This window comes from Pseudorca crassidens, chromosome 2 (genome assembly GCF_039906515.1).
Source record: "Pseudorca crassidens isolate mPseCra1 chromosome 2, mPseCra1.hap1, whole genome shotgun sequence".
NCBI lineage: Eukaryota > Metazoa > Chordata > Mammalia > Artiodactyla > Delphinidae > Pseudorca > Pseudorca crassidens.
In genome coordinates, this window is record NC_090297.1 from 80,853,234 (window position 1) to 80,875,639 (window position 22,406).

Genomic DNA, 22,406 nt, shown 5'->3' on the forward strand with positions numbered 1-22,406 from the left:
ATCTCAGACCATAATTCTTTACTACCTTATTAGCTCTCTGATGCTTTCAAACAATCGTGGGTTTTTTCCCAGTTTTTTCAGTTTTTCAGCAGAAGAAGTGGTTTGAATTATCTTGTCTGCCGTTTCTAGAAGTGGAATTTCCCATAATACATTTATAGCATTTGATAATTTTAGTCCTTTAATCTCCTATATTTATATAGTATTTAGCATTTTACGAAGTCTTTTTATATACGTTTTCTCATTTAATAAAGAAGGTATTAGTATCCCTATTATACAGATGAGAAAATGCTCTCAAAAGAGGGCAGATGGCTCAAGCAAGTTCATACCAGCCTACTAACTGAGCCAATACTCAAATTTAAATATTCTAATTCTGAAGTCTAATTTTTATTCTACCATACCACAGGTATAAACTTTTGTGTTTTAATGTTTGTTGTTCTTATCAAAGAAAGAATGTAAATTTATGATTTTATTTTGCTTTGTTTGAAAATGTGATTCAGCATGATCCCACCTTTCCACTGATAGATTCAAGTTCTCAGAACCAGATTAGAAAACGCATCGTACTTGAAAAATTGAGTAAAATGTAAGTATGTAATTATCATTCCATGTTTATAATACTTAAATTAATTTGGTATGTGTGGGTTCATAACTTATTGGTGTAATCCTTGAATTTTGAACAGAAGAATAACGTGTAAAGTTTATGTGGATTTTGTCACCTGAGAAATTTAGATTTTTAAGATGTCCTACCAAAGAATATTGAAATTGTTTTGTGTAGAAGATATAGAGACACATAATAAAGAGGAAGGTTGAAATTATGGGAGTAGAAAATCAAACTGCCTCACTCCCATTTAATAATCTAGTGAAGTCAGGAAAAAATATCAGAGCTAGACCCATTTAAATACTGATTTGTGGTAAATGTGTCACATCAGTTTCACGTGTAAATAAGATTTTATAAAGGTTTAACGGTTTATTGACTTATTCTATATACATATTCATAGAACCGTTTCACACTCAACAACCTGAATTTTGCAATTTAGTTTTAAGCTTCCCGTAGTGGAAGTTGTTGTTCTTGTAATTAGCCCAGTCATAAATGACATTTGAAAATTGCAATCTTGGTTTCTCTTTCAAAAGGAGCTTGAAAATCTTTTTTTCAGAGGTGTGAAGGCTATCTTGAACTTTTCAACCAGCATTTTTTTTCTTCAGCAGAAAAGACAGAAAGGTGTTTTTCAGTCAATATTTAAGGTGCTGTGCACGTGCAGAAGTCTTAATTTTGTAGTAGTTCAAAAATAAGAAAAGCCTATTTTCTAGAAGCCATAGTATTTTGAACAGCTTACTTCTCTAAATTTTACATGTTAAATAAGTGTTTAAATTAATATTTATTGAATGCCTGTTGTGTGTTAGACTCTTCATATATAATAAATCTGTTTTGTCTTTTACCTGCTCTTCATACTTGTACATTTGTTTCTGTTAAATATTAGTTTAGACAACAGTGTAAGTCACCATCTGTCTGATTCATAGAATAAGAAGATATCAGTCCTTGATTTTAGTTACAAAGGTTTTGAAAGTTGGGATAGATTAACTATACTAGCATGTAATTAGTAGGTAGGGATTTATGTGAAAATAGTTTTCTAGACTTTTTATCTAATGAAAGTACCCAGTTTTAAATTTAAGACCACATAGGCATGTCATTGAAGGAATTTGGGCTACAACAGAAGATACCAAAAGGAACCCTGCTAGAAGACCAAGTTATCGATATTAGGGCAGGAACTAAATTTGAGAAGTGGTGGAATAATTTAAGAAGAAGCACAAAGAACACTGAAAACAAAATAATTATAGTGACATAGGGATTTTTTTGGTTGGTTGTTTATGAAAGCAGTTGAGTTTTTTCTCATTGTAAAAGTAGCACCAACTGTACAAAAAACTTTTAGAGAATCAAAGAACATGAAATATGCACTGAGTATTAGATGATATTAAGGAATTGTTAATTTGGTTAGGTGTGATGGTTTTATTATTATATACGGAAATGCACTTGTATTTAGAGATAAATAAGGAATAATTTAGGGGTCAAATGACATGATGTCAGGGATTTACTTTAAGATACTGCAAAAGAAAAGGAAGGAAAAATGAAGCAAATGTAGCAAAATATAGGGAGATTGAATCTGGAAATAGAAATATGGGGTTATTGTTACTGTCTCTATTTTGAAACGTGTTTTAAACTTTTATAATAAGTTTTTTTAAAAAGTAATACATGCTTATTCCAGAAGATTTAGGCTGTAGAAAGTGATATAAATAAGGAAGCGAAAATCACCTGTAATTCCACCACTCAACAGTAACTATTAATATTTTGATGTTTATCCCTGACATATATGTGGTATAGCTGGTGTGTGTATATTCATTCCATTTGGTTCCCTCTGGTATAGTCTAAACCTAGAGAGAATGACATATGTTCGATATATACTGTGTGTGATATGCAATTGCATTATAACATGTATGTTTTTATGAAAATGGAACAATACTACGTATGCATTTTTCACTTAACATTTATCATGAATATCTTTCCACATTAAAAAATATAGATTTATATTATTATTTTAAAGATTTTATTATTTGGTTATATCATAATTTATTTAACCACCTATTGATGGACATTTGTTACCATTTTTTCACTACTAAAAATATTTCTCCAATAACCATCTTTTTTATGTTTGATTATTTCTTTAGGATAAATTTTTTCATAGTAAAACTATTGGGTCAAAGAGTGTCCACATTTAAAATATTAGTATATATTGTCAAATTGCTCTCTAGAAATGTACCAATGTTTACTCTTACCATAAGGATGTAATAAGAAATATGCCACACTCCCATATTGGACCATTTGGAGGGCAGTTCTTCTGGCCTGTGTTCTTTCCATTTATTTAATATTTGAAAATAAAAAGTTAAGAAATACTAGAGACAAGAATATAGATGGCAGCCAAAATGATATTTTTGCATTTCAGTGCCTCATTCTGTAGCATAGGCTACAAAATAAGAGTGTGGAGTTATTTTGAAATATTTCTTTATGACTTCTTACCAGTTACAACCTTGCTTAATTGTCTCCACCTCAGTGTTTCCCTATGGAAAATCCAGACTTAGGCAAGACCCCCAGAAATGTATCTATATAATTATATTTTAAAGGAAATGTAATTTTTTATTTTCAGATTGCCTGGACTTATGGGGCCTCTTCAGATTACATTAGGAGATGTTCACACACAACTTAAAAATCTTGTCCGAACTTTCAGGTTAGTGTTAATATTAGGATTTTCCTTCTCAGTTATTTTGACTTTATGTAATTGCCTTGCAGAATCCATAGTAGACTAAGGCATGAAGAAAGTAAATGAGTTACCTTTATTGTCTTAAATCTAAATACTGTTTTATTTTCTCTTCCACTAAACATTACTTATATCTTTTGTTTTCGTTTTTGTTTGTTTAATTTTTATTGTAGTTGATTTACAGTGTTAGTTTCAAGTGTACAGCAAAGTGAATCAGTTATACGTATACATATATCCACTCTTTTTTAGGTTCTTTTCCCATCCCTGTGCTGTACAGTAGGAAGGTCCTTATTAGTTATCTGTTTTATATGTAGTAGTGTGTATATGTCAATCCCAATCTCCCAATTTGTCCCTCGCCCTCCAGCTTATATCTTTTGTTAAATGTAATCCCTTATTTGCTCAAACCTTGATATGTTTAGTTTGGGATAGTTTACTTAATGGAATAGCCTAAAATTAAGAAGGAGAATATCTGAGACACAAAGGTGGTTAGTCAGTGACATCTTGGATTTTAGTGAATTAGTAAATATATATCAGATGACCAGCACTATGGACAATACAGAAGAAGACTAATGCCCACCCTTGAGGAAGAACTCCTGTGAGAAGACAAGGTGAGCACAGAGAGCAGTGCAAAACAGTGGATAATTTAGCTTTGAGTAGTGTGGAACAGACTTAAAGTGATCAGACAAGGACAGGAAGAATAGAGAATATCAATTACGAAGTGGAGCAGTTGGGATTTTTCTGCAACTATCAAGGTAAAAATATTCAACAGGCTAAGACGAGGTTCTCTACTAAGAAGCATAGAGATAGGCCTCTAAATACGTTATTAGTAGAGGTGTACCAAATACGCATTTTGGCCCAATGCCAGTGACCCAAAGTTAAATTAATAGTTGTCTGTGGCTAAAGCCAGATAGCACCAACATAGGATGAACTTCTAGGGTAAAAGAATCATTTCATCCAAAAAATCAATTATTATTATAGTTTATTGCCAACAGTAGTAGTAAGATTTTTAAAGTTTACAATTATAATACAGGAACAGTTTCTTGACACTGTCAGCAGTTAGATTTCTCTTGCAGTCCCTGTATTGTACATAGGTAATACCAAATAGATATACACTTTCAACCAGCACATTTGAAAACATCACTAACCTTTTTGTGTGCCACAGAGTAATTCAGGAAAATGTTTTCAAATAAATTATTATTTTAATTTATTTGAGGAGCTAGGATTCAAGGAGCTAGGATTCAAAGTTTAGGAGCTAGGATTCAAAGTTTAGGCATGGCTCAAAAATTCTTCATCTTCAGCTACTGAAAAGGATTGTTTGTAACACTTTATGTTTGAATCTTCAGCCTTCATAGACCTAAGACTATATTAAGACATTCTTGTAGAGTTGTTTACTGTGAAGTTTTACTAAACAAAATGTGTTTGGGGTACCCTAATTTTCTCTAACAGGCTTGTCCTAACATCTTAAAAATTATTTTGATTAGAGATTATATTTGAATTATTGCCCATCCTTTATTTACATAGTTTAGGTATTTTTCCATCCCATGGTATTATGAGGTAACATTGTTTTTAATTCATCATCACAAGGTGTGAAGAATTCCCCAATAGGATGTTTTCTTGAAAAATTTATGACTTAAATGGAAGTAAATAACTGAAATTTAAATACAGCTCTTAAATGTTATTTTCTTTAATGTTATGAATGGTAGTACATTATACAGTTCTGCAAAGACTGAATTATGATAAATCTAATCTCTATGATTTTGTCTTACATTATTTGAATTTTTATAAACATTTTTTCCAAGATATAATGTTCTTGAGGAAGTTATCTATTTAATGTATGACATATTTGTATTAACTGTCAATCTATTTTGCTAAATAACTGAAAATTTTTACTAATTCTTTTATGCATAAAATTAAGTTTTCATAAGCAACATTAATTACTACAGCATTTTACTCTTATATTGACTGATGAAACAAGCACATAAGAACATTTTCACTCCATTTCATCTAGAATGTTTATATTTGAAAGTGAGTGTTCAGGGAATAACAATAAATCTGAATGACATGATTGTGCTGATTACTGACATTGTTACACTCATTGGATGTCATGGTAACTGTGCAATCACAAGATCATTGAATGCCAGAAATGATGCTCAGATTGGCCTAGGCCTTTGGAAGACTGACTAAATGCTTTGCTAAAAGGAGGGTTTGGGCCAAATACCAAGACGAAAGCTGAACTTCTTTGCATTTCTGTTTAGTTAGGAAGAGAGAGACACTTGTTTTTTAGGTCTGGGTCATATACCTGTCACAAAACCATGCATCCAAAAGAAAACAAAAGTGTTTTTCAACTGTCTACACTCATGATAAAGTTTGAATAGATATGTACAGTGTGGATTTATTAGGAAGTAAATATCATATAAAGAAAGGTTAGCTGAGGGAAGAAGACGACCAGGTGCTACTCTGTTTCATTGATTTTTAAAAGACTTGTTACTCAATTTCTTGCAGACAGTGTTTATTTAATCACCATTCTGAGCAAACTGGTAAAGTCACTAAAGACACATTAGATGAAATATTAGAATAAAGCCTTTGATCTTGAACTACAAATATGAATTTTGTACTTCATTTTTTACCCCACTCATTTAGAATAGTGGGGTAAATGAACAAGTGATTCAACTTACTCTGCCTATATTTTCTAAAGCTGTTTTTCTACCTAATTGTATGTTTTCTTTCTTTCTTTTTTTTTTTTTTAACTATTCTGAGGTTCTCAGAACTTACTGGACACCCATTGGAAAAAAATGTTTGGCTACAACTGCAAGATTGCCACATTATTACTTTCGTGTGCCCTAGAAATTTAGGTATTTCAGGTTGGAAACCACTCACTATCCAGGCTATTTGTTATTTTGGTCTTTTGAAGCAGCCCTGGTAATAATGTTTAGTCCATGTCAATACGTGTATTCAATATAGTACTTACTATCTGCCGGACTGTGCTTGGGACTTTACACGTTTAATTTCCAAAAAATAGTGGTATTATCCTCATTTTACAGATGAGAGATGAGAGATTAAGTAATCTCAAATCACACAACTAGTAGTTAGGTTTAGACCCCAAATCTAAGTTGAGAGGATAGATCTTAAGTGGCCTCACCAAAAAGAAAGAAAGAGAGACAGAGAGGGAGGGAGGGAGGAAGGAAGAAACGAAGAAAGGAAGAAAATGGTAACTCTATGTGATGGAAATGTTATTTAACTTGATTGTGGTGGTCATTTCACATCGTATACATATATCAAAACATCAACTTGTGTACCTTAAATATATAATTACTATGTGTCAATTACACCTCAGTAAAGCTGAAAAAAATTTTTTTTATAAATTTATTTTATTTATTTATTTTTGGCTGCATTGGGTCTTCATTGCTGGGTGCAGGCTTTCTGTAGTTGTGGCAAGCGGGGGCTACACTTTATTGCGGTGTGTAGGCTTCTCATTGTGGTGGCTTCTCTTGTTGCGGAGCTCGGGCTGTAGGCGCATGGGCTCAGTAGTTGTGGCTTGCGGGCGCTAGAGCACAGGCTCAGTAGTTATGGCACACGGGCTTAGTACCTCCGTGGCATGCGGGATCTTCCCAGACCAGGGCTCGAACCCGTGTCCCCTGCATTGGCAGGTGGATTCTTAACCACTGCGCCACCAGGGAAGCCCCTGAAAAAAAATTTTTAAAGGAATCTATTGGTTGTCTCAGTAATTATTAGTATTAAAGGTTTTTTTTTAAGTAACTTCATTTATCACCACTCTAGACCCCAAGTAAGAACTCTACTTGAGAGGATTCTGTTACCTGTGCCTTCTGTGACACATAAGCTAGCCAAGACAAGAGGCACAGTGTTCTTTAGTTTAGTAAGAGGTAGCCAACAGACTGCAGAAATGAGAAGACTCAAATATCACTTTCCTTTTATATTTATAAACTGTTATTTTATCACCTTTTTCTGTCATTCTTATTTAAGTTTTTTCAAGTTACTTTCTGCATTATTTACACTAAATTAAAATAAAGCCTAGATGAAACAATATGATGTGTGGGATTTGCTTCATAATTATCCAGGTTAGGGTGATGTTGAATATGAGGTTGTATAGATGAAACATGATTGACCAGGAGTTGATAATTGTTAAAGTTGTGATGACTGTATGGGAGTTGATTTTATGTTCTATTTTTATATATGTTTGAAATTCAACAATTTCTGCAGAAATAAGCCAAAAAATTCTTCGTTTTGGTGTAGGGGATGCTATATATAAAAATGTTGTTGTTAAGTTATTTTTGAAAATATTTACTCTTTAGTACCTGCAAGTCAAAGTCTATAGCTTTAATAAAAATTACTTAAATTGACTTTGCTGCCTTTTAGCAAAATGTCTGTTACTTATAATACAGAAATACCTCTGGTAAGATAATGCGTTTTGGGGTCTTCAGATTGTGGCAGGACAATTTTAACAGGTATGTGACCATAGGCTAGGTCTTCTAGGTGAAGTCTCTGGGAAAACGCCGTATTGATGACAGTGACTAGTGTTGGGAGATCTTTTCAATCAATACTGATGGTGGGAGAGTTGACATAAATAACCATATCTTTCTCTTTGAAATGATAACCAATAATAGGAACTTGTAGAACAGTGATTCTTAAGCCAGTTGTGCATCAGAATTACCTGGGGGAGCTTTTAACAACTGCAGATGCCTGGCTCCACCCCTAGAGATTGAGTTTCATTTGGCTGGGGTTGGGCTCAGACATTAGTGTTTTTCAGAAGCCCCCCAGGTGATCCTAATATTCAGCCAGAGTTGAGAGCCTGTTAGAAGTAAACATGAAGCAGCTTTTTCAGCTCTTTGAAGAATCTTTCCCCAGTGAATAGAGCTGTGCTTTCCACTGAATTACATCTTAGTCATTTATCTGGAATGTTACATTGATTTACCTGTCATAGTGGTTCCATCAGAAGCTGCTTGGTAATGATTCACTGTTGTCATTGTTGAAGCAAGATATTTTTCTAAATATGATTTGAATTAAAATTGTATTTTGACACACAAGTCCTTTTTAAATTTCATCAGTGATGACTCAGTGTATGTTTTCTAAATCTGTATTGAATTTCCAATTATATTTTGGAACTGCTTTTAAAATGTTTTCTATCAAATATTACTGTTTTAATTTTTGAATTATCACTCAGAAAATAGTTAAGTATGATAATTTAGCATCTGTGCTTGAAATTATTTTGGCTCAGCAAAAGGGGAAATATGATAGCAGGTAAAAATTTTGCTGTTCTGCCACTTAAAGTACTTTGAAGTGAAAGCAGAGTACTTTGAAGTGAAAGCAGAGACCTTGTATTTTCCCCAGTGCCTGAAATGGTAGCATAGAGCAGGCACTCACTAGATTTTTTTCTGAACGAGTAAATAAATTCATGAAATCTTAAATTTGTCTTGGCTTTGGGAGATTTGAATACAATAGAAAAGGAAATTCTATTTAACTGTTTTTGACATTTTTTTTTCTTACATGTTTACCCTTCTTTGGCCTTTTTTGGTTATGTGATAGATTCTGTTTTAGTTGCTACAGATAAAACAGTGAACAAAATAAAAAAAATTCCTTCTCTCATTAACTATTCTAATGGAGAGGATATGTAAAATTTTAAAGACAATATGTGTGTTATTATGTGGTGATATACCTTTTTCCCTTTCCCAGTTCATTCTCCTCCTTTTCTCTCCAGAAGCAGGCAAAAAGGAATGGTACTAAGGAGGAAGTTGTGATTTTTAAATAGGCTGGTCAGGGCAGACCTCATTGAGAAGGTGCCATCTGTATAAAGACCTAACAGTTGGTGAGGGAACAAGCCATGTTGCTATCTGTGAAAATATATCAGACAGGGAACAACAGGTGCAAATGCCCTGAAGCAGAAGCAGGCCTGGTATGTTCACAGAATATTAAGGATGCTGGTGAGGCTGGAGAAATGAGCAGAGGCAAAGGTACAAAGAGATATGGTCAGAGAAGTAAAGGGCAGGGAATGGCTATAGTATAGTTATATAGTCCTTGGAGCCATGGTCATTCTTTGACTTTTACTCTGAGTGAGATGGAAAGCAGTTTGTGGATTCTGAATAGGGGAAGGATGTGATCTGACATATATTTTTAGCAGTATCACTCTGTCTGCTGATTTGAGAAGTATAGTAGATGTTCAGAGGCAGGAAGACCGTTTAGATGTTGTTTAGGATATTGTTTCCATAATCTAGGCAAGAAATTATGTTGACCAAGGTGAAAGTAGTGGAGGTAATAAAAAGCGATAAGATTTTATTTTGCAAATAGAACCATCAGGATTTGATGACTGATTTGACATGGGATATGAAGCGAGTCGAGGTTACCCACAAAATTTTTGGCTTGAGCAACTGGATTCTAGAAGGATTGGGTAGCCATTTACTGAGATGGAGATACCTGCAAGAGGACCCAGTTTGCGGGGGAAGATAAGGAAATCAATTTTGGCTATACTGAAGTTTTGAGACGCCTATTAGACATTCAAGTGGAAATGAAGGTAGATCATTAGATATAGAAGTCTGTAATTCAAGGGAGAGGTACAGGCCAGAGATAATAAATTTAAGAGTTGTGAGCACATAGTTATCTAATATTTAAAACTATGAGATTGGATGACATCACCAAGGGAATGAGCACATATAGAGGAGAGCAGAGACACAAGGGCAGAGGCCCTGGGGTGATCCAAAATGTCAGAAGGGGTGATCCAAAATCTCAGAAGGAGTGCCAGTGAGAGGGGAGGGGAATCAGGCGAGGGGAAACCAAGTGTAGAAAGTGTACCAAGGAGAAGGGATTGATCAACTGTGTCAAATGCTCCTGGTATATTAAGGTGGGAACTGAGAAATGTCCATTGGATTTGGCAACATGGACGTCGTTTGTACGTTTAATCCTCACAAGAACCCTGTGAGGTAGGTAGTACTATTGTCCCCATTTTACTAAATTAAAAAAAAAAAAAGTTTTACAGCCATTGAATGTGTCCAACGTAAAACACTACTAATGACAGATCTGAATATTGAACCCATATCTGTCAGACTCTTTAACCACTATACTGTACTTGCTTTTTATATCATATAGACTTTTAACTATGGAAACATTTGTAGACATTTTAACTATGGAAAAAATTCAGAGTAATGTAACAAAGATACACATCTCCACTCAGAATTAATCAAATCTATTAAGACATACCTTTTTCAATAAAATAAATAAAATGTTATAAGTTAATTCATTCATTCAGAAGAAATTAATTGAATCTCTTCTGACTCTTATTCTGGGCACTTGGAATAAATATGTGAAGAACACAAAGATTCCTGCCCTCAGCCCAGGCAAAACAGAAAATAAACAATAACCGTATGTTAGAAGGTGGTAGGTGGTACAAGGATAAAGAAAAATATATAGCAGGATAAGGAAAGTCAAGAGTTTGGGGCTGGGAGGTAGAGGGAGTTGCACTTACTAATAGTGTGGCCCAGGTAGACCCTACTGCAAAGGTGACATAAGAAAACTTATCTATCATTCAGGCAGATGGAATCACCAATGCAAAAGACCTAAAACATGAAGTCCTCTTTGTCCTCTTCCCCAATCCATTCTCCTTTCCTCCCAGAAGCAACCAGTACTGTGAATTTCGTGTATATCTTTCCAGTCTTTGTTTTTATACTTTTAGTACATATATTTGTGTCCATAAATATGAATATTGTCTGTTCTTGATTTTTATAAATAATGTCATACCATACTTGCTTTCATTCAAATTATGATGAGCAAAATGTGTAAGTTCATTCTTTTTAACAGCTATTTAGTATTCTATAAAAATGCCACGATTTATTATATTTTCTATTATAAGCAGTGTCACATCAAACATCTTCATATACATTTCCTTATGCATAGTGAGAGAGTTTAAGGTTTATATTTAGAAGTTATTCATATGCATTTTCAGTATTATTAGGTATTGCTAAATTGTTTGATTACTCACATCAACAGTGTGTTAAAAGTAGTATTTCTGGGCTTCCCTGGTGGCTCAGTGGTTGAGAGTCCGCCTGCCGATGCAGGGGACACGGGTTCGTGCCCCAGTCCGGGAGGATCCCACATGCCACTGAGCGGCTGGGCCCGTGAGCCATGGCCACTGAGCCTGCGCATCTGGAGCCTGTGCTCTGCAACGAGAGAGACCGCGGCAGTGAGAGGCCCGCGTACCGCCAAAAAAAAAAAAAAGTAATATTTCTTCATGTCCTCACCAACCCTTGGTATTGTTAATCTTTTGTTTTTGCCAATGTAATGGAGTGCATTTTTATATTAATTTCCCGGATTAATAGTGAGATTGAGCTCCTTTTCAAATGTTTACTGGCCATTCGGCTTTCCTCCTCTGTAAATTGCCTGCTCATGTCCTTTGCTAATTTATTTATTGGCTGTTTTTTTTTCCATAGACTTTATTTAAAATCAGTTTTAGGTTCATAGCAAAATTGGGAGAAAGGTACAGAGATTTTCCTTATGCCCCCTTCCCCCACACACGTAGCCTTTCCCGTTAAAACCATCCCCCACCAGAGTCATACATTTGCTATAATTGATGCACCTATGTTAATGACATCATTAACTCTTGGTGGTGTGCATTCTGTGGGTTTGGACAAATGTATAATGACATCTATCCATTATTATAGTAACAGAGTATTTTCACTGACCTAAAAATCCTCTGCACTCCACCTATTCATCTATCCTCCCTCACCCCACAACTCCTGGCAACCACTGATCTCTTTAAATATTTATTTATTTATTTAGCTAGCTAGCTATTTGGCTGCGCCGGGTCTTAGTTGCCGCATGTGGGATCTTTAGTTGCAGCATGCGGGATCTTTTAGTTGAGGCATGAGGACTCTTAGTTGCGGCATGCTAGTTCTAGTTCCTTGACCAGGGATCGAACCCAGGCTCCCTGCTCTGGGAGCTCAGAATCTTAACCACTGGACCACTAGGGAAGTCCCTGATCTTTTTACTGTCTCCATAATTTTACCTTTTCCATAATGTCATATACTTGGAATCATACAGTTTGTAGCCTTTTCAGACTGGCTCCTTACGCTTAAATAATATGCATTTAAATTTCCCTTAAATAATATGCATTTAAAATACCTCTATGTCTTTTCATGGCTTGATAGCCCTTTTTTTTTATGGTGTTATTTATTTGGCTGCATCGAGTCTTAGTTTCAGCACTCGGGATCTTTGTTGCGGCATGCGGGATCTTTCGTTGCAGCACATGGGCTTCTCTCTAGTTGTGGCGCGCGGGCTCAGTAGTTGCGGCACGTGGGCTTAGTTGCCCCGCGACATTTGGGATCTTAGTTCCCCAACCAGGGATCAAACCCGTGTCCCCTGCATCGGAAGGCGGATTCTTAACCGCTAGACCACCAGGGAAGTCCCACTAGCTCATTTCTTTTTAGGGCTGAATAATATTCTAGTGTCTGGATGTACCACAGTTTATCCATTTACCTACTGAAGAGTATCTTGGTTGCTTCCCAGTTTTTGACAGTTATATTAGTAGAGCTGCTATAAACATTCATGTGCAGGTTTTTGTGTGGGCATAAGTTTTTGACTCCTTTGGGTAAATAAATACCAAGGAGTGTGATTGCTAGATTATATGATAGGACTGTGTTTAGTTTTGTGAGAAATACCAGAGTGTCATCCAAAATTGCTGTGCCATTTTTTTTTTTCCCACCAGCAATGAGTGAGTGTTCCTCTTACTTCACATCCTTGCCAGCATTTGGTTTTGTTGATGGTCAGGATATTGGCCATTCTAATAGAGTGGTATATCTCATTGTTTTAATTTCCATCTCCCTGATGACATATGATGTGGAGCATCTTTTCATATGCTTATTTGCCATCTGTATATCTTCTCTAGTGAGGTGTCTGTTGAAGTCTTGGACCCAGTTTTTAATTGGGCAGTTTGTTTTCCTATTAAGTTTTAAGATTTCTTTGATATTTTGGATAACAGTCCTTTATCAGATGTTGTTGGCTGTTTTTTTTATTGATTTATAAATGATATTTTTAAAATGCTTTCTGAGAAATAAGATGACTACAATGTATTTTATTGTCATCAACTGCTAAGTGATAGAAATTACTTCTGATTTTTTAAAACTTAAGTTTTCTTGAATAAAGACCTAGTATTATAATTTATTAAGTCAACTCTCATTTCTGTAAATTATGGATTATGACATCCCTTAATTGCCTGCTGCCAACCTAGCACAAGGTAGAAAGGTACAAAAGGTGAATTAAAATTAAAATCAGAAATTGCTTACCTTGTCAGCTTTAATAAAACATTTGATTAGGGAAAAACATAGAGGATATGGTTACAGGGAGGTGTATGTGTTTGTGTATGTATTTTAATAAACCATACAATTCAGTTTCCCATATTGTTCTTATATCACCATCTTGTCTAATAGTAGTATTGTTATAAATATATAAAAGTGGGGCTAGAACACTTCCTTTTGAGATGGCCATTATTAGATACTGAATATCAAGCCACATTATTATACTATTAACTCTGTTCTATCAAATATAACAAGAATTAAAAAACAGTGCTCTTTCATGATATCATAAATCTGATTATATCTAAAAATAGAAGGGTTATGTATTTAACAGTCTTTGGGTAAATTTTATCTTACTGTCTTTCAGATTAACAAACAGAAATATTATACATAAACCTGCAGAGTGGACCTTAATTGCTTTGGTGTTGCTGTCATTGTAAGTACTCTTTCATATTTTTAACTCTAAATACTAAATATGAAGAATTTTGATTAGGGGAAAACAAAGTTATTCATTGATTTTCTAAACTTTCTTGGAAAATATTGTACCTCTATTTTGTGCCTATTTTCCTTTCCTATATGATAAAATAACTTTCATGTAAAGTGATATGCTATATTTTGATAAGTTGTAATCATTCTCTTTATATTTTTTACTATCTTCTAAGGGCATTTTTCTTCTCAAATATTATTTGTAATCATTTGAAAGGGAAGAACATCTCCATGTGGGATATGATATATACAGGCTAGTCCCTTAATTTCTTGTGTTTTTTTTTTGCTTTTTTTTTTTGCAGTACGCGGGCTTCTCACTGTTGTGGCCTCTCCCGTTGCGGAGCACAGGCTCCGGACGCGCAGGCTTAGCGGCCATGGCTCACGAGCCCAGCTGCTCCACGACCTGTGGGATCTTCCCAGACCGGGGCACGAACCCGTGTCCCCTGCATCGGCAGGCGGACTCTCAACCATTGCGCCACCAGGGAAGCCCCCTTAATTTCATTTTTAACAGTACATTTTATTAATGTTGAATGGCCTCATTATTTTACATCTGTATTTTTACCAATACAGCAATGCTGTTTCATTTTTCATCAGCATTTTTATCAGTGATATCATCAGAAAAGTTTTGTTTTCCAAATTAATGTACATCTTTAAAATCAAACAGATTTAAAGGAACTAAAGTAGATACTACACAAGCATATATAAAACATTTAATACTCATTCACCTTTTAAGAAATCACTAGTGGTGTCTAAGGCTTTCAATAGAGTTAAAACCATCTAGTAAGTGTAGTGTATTTCAGCTTGAATTGCAAAAGTCTTCTTTTGAAGACCATTCATTACTGCATTACTGTTGCTACTTGGTACTTGTTAGGTCATTGAAGCCCATAGGACATTGAATACTTACTGGACACTCACAGGTCAAGAAGTGTTATGAGCCAACCTCATAGCATCTCCAGCCCTACTTTTCTTTCTTTGATGTTACTTCAGTCTGACATGTTATTCTGGCCTCACTGTCCCACAGAAGGCTGTGCTGGGAGGCATTAGAGTAGGCTTCAGTGAGCCAGCATCCGTGTCACCCAACGAGATACAGCTCACATGATTCGTTAAATCAGAACACAGAAAATAACTTTACTTGAATGCCCTGACATAAATTTTTTATCAACCATAAGAACAAATCTTTTGTCATTTCTGCTATTCAGTGTTCCAGTTGAATTGGTAATTTGTGAAACAGATCTTAATTTTTTAGAAAGTTCTTTCCAGTTTATGAAATTTGTAAATATTTTGGTCACTGGCAAAAAAAATATCAGTATGTCTGCTCACCCACCATATCCTATGCCTGCTAATAAACCCTCGTAGATAACTGTTTAACTGTACTTCTGTAGTTCATTATACTAAAGGGGAAGTAGCTTTTTTGGTTGACAAGTCAGAGGCCCAGGCTCAGCAGTAATCTCAGAATCTTGCTTTCTAAGCCAGTAACTGGAAGTATTATCTTAATGAGCAGCTGCTTACTGAGGACACGTTAGGTCCTACTTCTTTTTGTATCAGACCACTGCCTCACCTTCTCCAAAGTGTATAGCAAGGAACAACAACAGAAAAAAGTATGGAAAATGAAAATTTAAAAGTCTACCATCAAAATTTCCTAAGTTTAGTCCATACAGAAGTATACCTCTAGTATTTGATTTTAATAGAGGCACCCATGTGGCCCAAAATACTGAAAACTTTGCTAGTCCTTTTATTTGACTTGCCTAACTTTGGATGTAGTGTAGGTATTTCAAGGGTCAGTGACCCATAAAACTAGTAACTTAATTGAATTCAAGAAACGAAACTGCACACATCTTAGACGTATTGCATATTTCACATTGTGCAGTCAGTCTTAAGGTTGTAGCAGTCAACACTGTTTCCTTTTGTCATTCACCTTGAATCCTTCTCTTCCATTATTTCCCTAAGCCCTACAGTTAGATCTACCCATCCTTCTCCTAGTCTTTGGTCCTTTTGATCCCTTGACAACTAAAAACCTTTCCAGTTAGGGCCCTTTTGGCTTCTTTTAAAATCTTTGGTCACTATAGACACCAAGTTAGCTGGTACCTCTTGGGTTTTGCCTTTCAAATCTTGTTTTCTCATAATTTTCTGTAACTTTTGCAATAAGCCCTCTTTGAACATTCTTTATCTTCCCTAGCTGAATCTCCTTATTGTTTGGTCATCTGATCCTAAGACTTCTGTCTCCTGTCCCCATATTATTTTATTTCTTATTTCCTCATTTCTCAGAAATCCCCTTTAGCTTTTCATATTTCTGCCCCCCAGGGAATCTGTGACTCAACTGATAGACCCTTTCCTTCTCAGCCTGTCCTTTTTTTCATCCTTTTAGAATAAATGTTACTATATGAGATGGGGATAAAATTAAAATACATATCCATTATGTTAAAACTAATCCCATTGGCTTCTGTAAAGTATAATTATACTTTATATTTGCACCCCTCTTTCCTCCCACTTAGAGTTCACAGTTACTTTTTAGGGAAGATATTTTGTTACTGGGGAAAGAAAAAGTAGGCATGAGGGCCAGCATTAGATAAAGAACCTTAAACCCAGTGAAAAATATGGAGACTTTAGACACTCAAAGAGGTATGTGCATATGAAGAGAAAGGAGGTAAACACTCACATGTATTTGTAGAACAGTAACCCCTCATTCAGCTTTTTGATTTATCGCCACTAAGATTGAACGTAGGCATACATGGGATTACCTTTTTTTTAATAATTATCCTATGATTCAGAAAATCTTTGTTGTATCTACTCTCAAATTGCCAATGGAATTTTTTTTAGTCATTGTAGACATTTCTGGAATTCATATTAAAAAGTGGACTTCTTATAAATCTTTATAACTAGGAAAAAGGTTCTGAATGGCAGTTGTAGACACTGAAGATGAATATAGTAAGATAATATGTTCAGTATTATTATAACAATGGTACTGTTCTTTGTATATGAATATTGCAAAGTTTTGTTATTATTAGCATTTGTTTAATGCATGAAAGGTGTTTTCAAAATTCCTCATGAGAACCATTTAGAAAAGGATACATATACACATATATAATTTTATTAGTAAAATAAATGGCTCAAGTCTAGCTCTTGTTAGAGGGAAAAATCAACATTTTGAGCAAAACATGATAGTCCAGATGAAAGAAATCTGAGTCTTGAATTTTCACATCTGTATTCTTAAAAGTAGATAAGGTGTCTCTGTAGCAAATCATCTTTTCCTAGTAACTTCCCTTGCACTTTCACAGATGTATTAACATTTTAAAAATTTGAACCACAATGTGTAATTTATCAGTGTATACTGATGGGAATTTTATACCCATATAATCTCAGAAAGAAATTCATCAAATCAAATTGGTTCACTTGATCTTTCCACACTCAATACATTTATATATAAAAATACAATATGACCCATGCACACTTCATTTAGATTTCTCACTAATTCCATAGGACTTGGATGGCCAGTGTGACCGCAACATTTACTGATATTTATACTATGCATTCAGACCCTAAATAGTTACCAAGATCACACTGAAAGATCTTTCAAAGCTTAAGCAGTATACATTTTTTTTTTTTTTTTAAGCTACGTTGGGTCTTCCTTGCTGCACACGGGCTTTCTCTAGTTGCAGCAAGCAGGGGCTCCTCTTCATTGCGGTGCATGGGCTTCTCATTGCAGTGGCTTCTCTTGTTGCGGAGCACAGGCTTTAGGTGCACAGACTTCAGTAGTTGTGGTTCACAGGCTTCAGTAGTTGTGGCTCACAGGCTTCAGTAGTTGTGGCACGCGGGCTCTAGAGCTCAAGCTCAGTAGTGGTGGCGCACGGGCTTAGTTGCTCTGCAGCATGTGGGGTCTTCCTGGACCAGGGCTGGAACCCATGTCCCCTGCATTGGCAGGCGGATTCTTAACCACTGCGCCACCAGGGAAGTCCCAGTATACATTTATTTAACAGTGAAGGAATTAATGTTCCTTTACTCCTCTCATTTTTATTTAATAAATGTTATAATTAACAAAGGTAAGTTCTCAAGAACTCCTTACACATAGAAGGACATCTATAATAGTGATAACGCTGTTGTTTGTTTTTGCTTTTAGTAACGGATTAGAAATGCAATAAAGTAACCTGGTAGTTGGCGTTATTGCTTAAACTCCTGGCTGTAGTAATTTTTTGTTTTTGTTGAACCTTATCATATTTTATGATTACATACTATATGTTGAAATAATACAAAATCAAATCTGATTTTCTCACATAAATATGCTCTAATAAAGATATTAGGCTCTTTCCACAGTCTTGATGCATGATTTTTCACAAAAATGTATATGAATATATAGTCTGCTGTAAGTATTTTAGTACCTGTATGCTCTACTGTGTAAAGCTTTTAATGTATTTATATATTTTGATGTGTTTATACATCAAATTAGAAAGCACAATAAATTACATTAAAGTGTGTTTTCTGATGCCTCCTCATAGTATATCATATATTTGTTTTTATATTCCTCATAATTTTCATCTACCCTTACCTACCCTTCTGTATAGGAAAACAGAAACTGAAGGATCACTTTTTATCATGATCGTGTTTTTCAGGGAAGTTTCTCTGAGAATATTTTGACTGGTATTTTGAGATTTTATAGATGTAGGACACCCGCCTCAGCTCGGTCCTTATCCTCCTTTCCCTCTTCCCTTTGCCCTTAGTCTTCCCAGTGTTCTTTGACCTCTGTCATTATACTTGAGCCTGTAACACGAGTGGGGACTATGCAGATGTTGACCTAAAGCTGAGAAATCTAGGGAAGGGTCCAGACCAAGGCTGGCAGCCAAAGAGAAGCCATATAGAAGGCTATGGAGAAGCAAACTGACTGGCCTGAGTTCTATGTGCAGCACACAGGCCAGAAATACAATAACTTCTTGTATTTAAAATGTAACTTTTTCACCCAAGTTTACTGTGGAACCTTTGTAAAAAGCCCACTGCTTATGTATTGTGATGATCTATGGTTAATTTTAGCATGGGAGTCCAGAGTCTGTTTGTGGATAGCCAGGGAGAGGTGTGTACTGTGTTCCATGGGAATGATTTGGTTATCTAATGAAGGAGTAAGTAGGTAAATATTTACTTACTTCGTGCTACTTAGAAAGAATGGAGGGTAGAAAGTGACTTGTGGTAGTCTAACATGGATACATGCTATTCCTAGTTTTATGCCCTTGATGTTCCCTAATGGAAAGCTTTCAAGATCATCTCCAAAAATGTCTGCTTTCATTTTATTTATCTGAACTGTCTGTTTTCAGTGAACTGTGGCCCACTTCCTAGACAGAGACCATGCAATAATTTATTCCCCCTAAAAGCTTTGAGTATTCCCGTCGTTCCAGGAGTAGCATGTAAGTTCTGGGAAATGGTATTTAAATAAGCTCAACTTGACCATGATCACTAAACAAAAGCCTTCACTGGACGTGGGCAGCCACTTTAGGTAACCATCATAAAGATAGACACTCAGGAGAGTCACTTCCCTAGGGCACTAGACATGAATGGAAAGATGTGGCCAAGGCTTTTTGCCTCAGCAGATTGTTTGTTATAGCACGCCCATCACTAATTTCCTTAGAGAAATATGTGAGCACACCATGAAAATGAAGAGATGGTTCCTTAGAAATTTATTGGTTCTCAAAAGTATTCCAAAGCCTTTCTCTTAACATTCCCAATTTAGTTCTCAGTATTTGCGACCATAATAGATAACTGAAATAATTTTTGTTTCCTTATAATTATGGAATTTTTTATACTTAATTGAATTTTATTGAGATATAATTCCTATAACTTAAAATTCACCATTTTAAAATGTATAATTCACTGGTTTTTAGTATATTCACTATTTTGTGCAACTATCACCACTGTCTGATTCCAGAACATTTCCATCACCCCCAAAAGAAACCTCATATCTATTAGCTTAGTCCCAGTTTCTCCTTCCTCCATCCCCTGGCAACCACTAATCTACCTTCTGTCTCTATGGATTTACCTATTCTGAACATTTCATATAAATGGAATCATATAATATGTGGCCTTTTGTATCTGGCTCCCCTCACTTAATGTATTCAAGGTTCATTCATGTTGTAGCATGTAACAGTACTTAATTCCTTTTTATGGTTGAGTAATATTCCATTGTATGGATATACCACATTTCGTTTATCCATTCATCAGTTGATGGACATCTGGGTTGTTTCCACTCTTTGGCTCTCATGAGCATTTGTTAACAAGTTTTTATGTGAACGTAAGTTTTCGGTTCTCTTAGGTATATACCTAGAAGTGGAATTAGTGGGTCATGTGCTAACTCTGTTTAACCTTTTGAGGAACTGCCAGACTGTTTTCCACAGTGGCTGCACTGTTTTAAATTTCCACTGGCACTCCATAGATTGAACTTCAAAGGTCATCTCTTCTTGCCTTACACCCAGTAGTCCCACCAGGCTTATGTTTGCAGTTTTTCCAAACTTTAAATATGCTTGTTCGTATTAAATTTAGGCCTTCATGGACCTGTAACATCAATTTTTTATGTTCTAGGAATTTCTACTACGTATGCAAAATGAGTACCTATGAGCCCCCTCACAAAAAAAAAAAAAAGATCATAGTGTTGAATATGAGACCATATAAATTAAATGTCTGAACCATAACTAGTGGTATTTATTTTGGATTCCTCAATATCCATAAAATTCCTGTTTTGGTTTGTTTTTTGCTTGTGTAAATCTTGGATTTGTTTATCTAATATTTACTATCACAATACCCTTGTCATTGTGAAGTTTAAGTAAAGTACTTATTTACTGAGGGTTAAATAATAATTAGATTATTTCTAAGCCCCCTATACTTATTGCTGAGAGTTTATCTAAGAAAAATAAAATATTTTTTAATTGAAGTAACTTTATCCTCAGCCAGCAGGCTGTGTGGGAACCCAGATATTTTCTAAAGGAAAAATAATACTTGTGTAAATTTTTAACCAAAGACTGCTTTCTTCAGTGATTTTTTTTTCCCCTCAGAATTCCTCATATTTTTGGCAATTTTATAATGTTGGGTTTTTAATCCATAGGTAGCTAAGAGTCCCCAACCTCGGGCCAGAATACATATTAAAGTCACCAAGGATCCTCAGCAAAAAGATGTGCTCCCCCGCTTCCCCTTCCCAAGCAGCACAGTAACAGTAGTGGTGACAGCTAGTATCAGGCAGCACTTAGCCCTTACCAGTCACAGCCTCGACTTGAGGAGTCAGTCTCCCTATGTACTCTTGATATCTTCACATCCCGACTGAGTTCAGAGAGCACAGGTCAGGAGAAGCCAGGAAGCATAAGGCGTAAGGGCACTGTTATCCCTAGCCTCAGGGTTCTGCACCGTAAGAGTGTGATAATCATTGTGTGTGGACACCACTGGTTGGTCCCATTTCTGTCTTAGAGCACTGAAAAAGTTGGAGCCACTATGTTGAGAGAATTGTTACATAGCAGTAGTTATGAAGAAAAGTTTTTCCAACACACATCTCCAAAGCTGCTCTATAGAGCTGTCACAAACAGGATCTAGATATAAAGTTTAAAGTCACTACAGCCCAGCCCTTTAAACAAACCTATGTGTAATATATTGCTACTAAGTGAATTACAAAGAACTTGTTTCTTTTCAATCAGAAATATCAATGGAAAGCATCCCTGCTTCCTTATTAATAGGTAATCCTAAAGCATTAAATGCAAACATTATCAGAACATAAACCATCTGTTATAAGAAAAACATTTTATTTTATTTGGCTGTCATGGTCTTTTATATAATCAAAGTTTTTATCAAAGTTTTTATCTCAGTTTTTTAGACAATAGTTCTGAAATAGAAAGCTCATGATGACATACTTCTTCATGGTATGTTCTTGTCTACTTTGTTTTTCTTGTAGAAGTCCTTAATAGTAATAGCTTCATATGCCTCTGGGTTTTTTCAAATTTGGGGACTTTAGATTTGTGCCTAGGATAAAATTAAATTCATGTAAATTATTATTAAGCATTGTTATGGTATTTTTAGTAAGTGTAATTCCCTTAACCCAAAGACCACCTTTAACTATGCAAGGGTGTCTTAAAACCCTAAGTTGAGTCTCATTCTGGATTTTCCCTTGCACTAGCAGTGTGCCTTGCACAAGTTTCTTAACCTCATTGTGCATTTTTTGTCTTGTTGGCAATAAGAGGGGACTAAGTCCTGGTTAAATCAACTTGGCAGTGTGAATTCAACTATGAGATGTTATAAGTAAGAAACAGTTTTAATGCAGTATGTCAAAGGCTACTGAAGGAGACAGTGGAGATGAGTATATTTAGCA

General features: G+C 35.3%; 1 protein-coding gene across 3 annotated transcripts in view; it reads left to right on the forward strand.

Moving 5' to 3' along the window:
• The window catches only part of RPAP2 (RNA polymerase II associated protein 2), an 83,700-nt gene that overhangs the window by 34,123 nt on the left and 27,171 nt on the right, over positions 1-22,406 (forward strand). For all 3 annotated transcript variants that reach the window (XR_010940945.1, XM_067726903.1, XM_067726902.1), the window contains exons 9-11: positions 498-580; positions 3,195-3,275; positions 13,965-14,033. Coding sequence is in view for 2 of the 3 variants with exons in the window: in XM_067726903.1 (XP_067583004.1) it covers positions 498-580; positions 3,195-3,275; positions 13,965-14,033 (233 nt within the window). In the remaining variant the exon portion in view is untranslated. The remainder of the gene's footprint in view (positions 1-497; positions 581-3,194; positions 3,276-13,964; positions 14,034-22,406) is intronic.